The sequence below is a fragment of the Harpegnathos saltator genome, unplaced genomic scaffold (assembly GCF_003227715.2).
Source record: "Harpegnathos saltator strain DR-91 unplaced genomic scaffold, Hsal_v8.6 scaffold114, whole genome shotgun sequence".
NCBI classification, from domain to species: Eukaryota; Metazoa; Arthropoda; class Insecta; order Hymenoptera; family Formicidae; genus Harpegnathos; species Harpegnathos saltator.
In genome coordinates this window covers 77,501-80,000 of record NW_020229889.1, presented here as the reverse complement: position 1 = coordinate 80,000, position 2,500 = coordinate 77,501, and the positions used below count along the sequence as shown (strand labels likewise).

At 41.7% G+C, this 2,500-nt stretch overlaps 1 protein-coding gene across 4 annotated transcripts in view; it reads left to right on the top strand.

Moving 5' to 3' along the window:
* IntS6 (integrator complex subunit 6) overlaps positions 1-2,500 on the top strand; it is a 10,185-nt gene that overhangs the window by 3,567 nt on the left and 4,118 nt on the right. For 3 of the 4 annotated variants that reach the window (XM_025301636.1, XM_025301646.1, XM_011136970.2), the window contains 3 exons: positions 1-529; positions 995-1,270; positions 2,223-2,500. The exon at positions 1-529 is cut by the window's left edge and continues 199 nt beyond it; the exon at positions 2,223-2,500 is cut by the window's right edge and continues 62 nt beyond it. In XM_025301636.1, the coding sequence (XP_025157421.1) occupies positions 1-529; positions 995-1,270; positions 2,223-2,500 (1,083 nt within the window). The remainder of the gene's footprint in view (positions 530-994; positions 1,271-2,222) is intronic. The other variant, XM_011136971.2, reaches the window with a different exon arrangement.

Below are 2,500 nucleotides of genomic sequence, written 5' to 3'. Positions count from 1 at the left end.
TCCCAGCGCGATGGTGCCGCCGGGCAACACGGCCTGGCATTCTTGTCGGCGATTGATTTACGTGCCGCGTTCAGCGCAAAAGGGCTTCGCGGTTGGATTCTGGCCGATTCCTGAAAGTTTCTGGCCTGATCTAAGCGCTAGCTCATTGCCGCCAAGATCAGCACATCCTAACGTAAAGTTCACTTGTACTAGCCAGGAGCCAATGGTGATCGAGAACCTACCTTTCGACAAATATGAATTGGAGCCGAGCCCGTTGACACAGTACATACTAGCACGGAAGCAACCGACGATCTGCTGGCAGGTCTTCGTCGCGAACTCTTACAAGTCGAGCGAGGTCGGCCATCCGTTCGGCTATCTAAAGGCCAGCACAAATCTAACTTGCGTCAATCTCTTTGTTATGCCTTACAACTACCCCGTACTGTTACCTCTACTGGAAGAGCTCTTCAAGGTGCACAGATTAAAACCGACCAACGAATGGAGGGCGCAGTTCCAAAATTACGTGAGAACTATGCCCACTTATTACGCTGCTGTAAGTTTAACTGTACTGGTGCACAATTTAGGAGCTTGCTTCTGCGTGACAATGCATTTCTTTTTATAGCTTGCGTTACCTTTGCGTTAAATATAGCCTTTATAATTTTACCAGGTCGCACTGTGTCCCTCTGTGTGTGTGTGTGTGTGTGTGTCCCTCTGTGTGTGTGTGCGTGTGTCCCTCTGTGTGTGCGTGTGTGTGTGTGTGTGTGTGTGTGTGTGTGTGTGTGTTAAAACGCACACACAGATATATGTATATACGGAGTTTTCAGGTACTTAAGATTTTAGTACTTACCTTGCACAATTTCCCCGTAAATCCTTCATACAATTCCCGTGTTCTTCCTCCAAAATATGGCTTCAAAGACCGGACTTTTGTGCAAAAACTAAATTCTCACAACAGTTATTGTGTATAATTTTGCAAACATTGTAATTGAGACGATATTTTGTATATTCATATATTTTGTAGTCGCTAAGAAGAGCGTTAACCAGGATGGGCACGCCCACAGCCTTAGCTCAGACGCTAATACCGGACAGTATGGACAATACTCTGTCGTACAGTGTCTTGAATTACCTGAAGCGTATGAAGAATCAAGCCAAGATCGAGTTCGATCGTCTTTGCAACGAGGTGATCTCCAAGCAAGTTACGGCTTCGAATCTTACGAAAAACCTGTCCAATTGCGGGACAAGCGCGGTGACGGAAGGAGTAAGAGTTATGCCGAGAACGCCATTAAAGAAGGATCTGGTAAGGATAAATATATGCATCGCATCTTGTAGTCTGCGCGATTTTGACGAGTTGCAGATTAAATAAATCTTAATAAAAAATAAATGATTTACACACGCACACACACACACACACACACTTTGTTTACAATTATGTATTGTGAATTTTTGCTTGGTTCTATAATTTTTCTCGTTATTTCTTATGATTATGGTTCTTATTCTTATGATTATGGATAGTTATATTTCAGTTGTATTCCATTTCGTATATTATCAATTAGCAGAGAAGATGAGAGAGAGAGAGAGAGAGAGACAGGGAGGGAGGGAGGGAGGGAGGGAGGGAGGGAGGCAGAGAAAGAAACGAAATCCTCTTCCATTCTTTTCCGATCCTTCAATTTTCAACGCGATGTTTTCCATTTATACGACTTGTATCATATTATTTATGTCAATTTCTATTGACACAGATCATATCAACGGGAGTAAAATATTCAAGTATGCTCAACTGCGGAAAAATAGTAATAGTAGTACTTCTGATCGATTCATGCCAATTTTTATTTTGTTCTTAGATGTAGATAAATAAATAAGTAAATAAATAAACAAAAGGCAAAATTTTGCACCGATATGTATTCATACGGTATTTATATGTTTAATAAAGTCGTATAACGAAGACCACACACACACATACACATACATACACACACACACACACACACACACACACACTTAGAGCTTTAAATGCAGTGTGTTACGATCGCATGAGTTACGATTTAGTCATTGAATATTGGATATATTTTGTTTCACGCGTTATTATGCATGGATATTAAGGTCATTCTACAATACGTGTCGTAAGTTGTAAGCCGTAAGAACTGACCAATTATAACCGATTATTTTTGTAATAATCGACTGTGATTCGCCAATTCTTACGGCTTACAACTTACAACACGTATTGTAGAATGACCTTTATGCGTTGCTTACAGGTGTCTCATCCCTTATTGCAAGACAAATTCACTGGCTTGCGCGATCAGCTGAACGAATTCGGTGGTTTCGTGGTTGGACTGGTGAGGAACCAGCAACAGCAACGTGGTGCGCATAGTTACAGAAACGCATTCGATGTCCCCAGGAAGTCTCTTCTCGATCAAGTAGTGAGGATGCGGGCGAACTTTTTACAACCTGGTTTGTTACACACCAAGTTGCTTGACGACGATTACGTTCACTCTATGCCTTTAGCTCAGATGGGAAATTATCAGGAGTATTT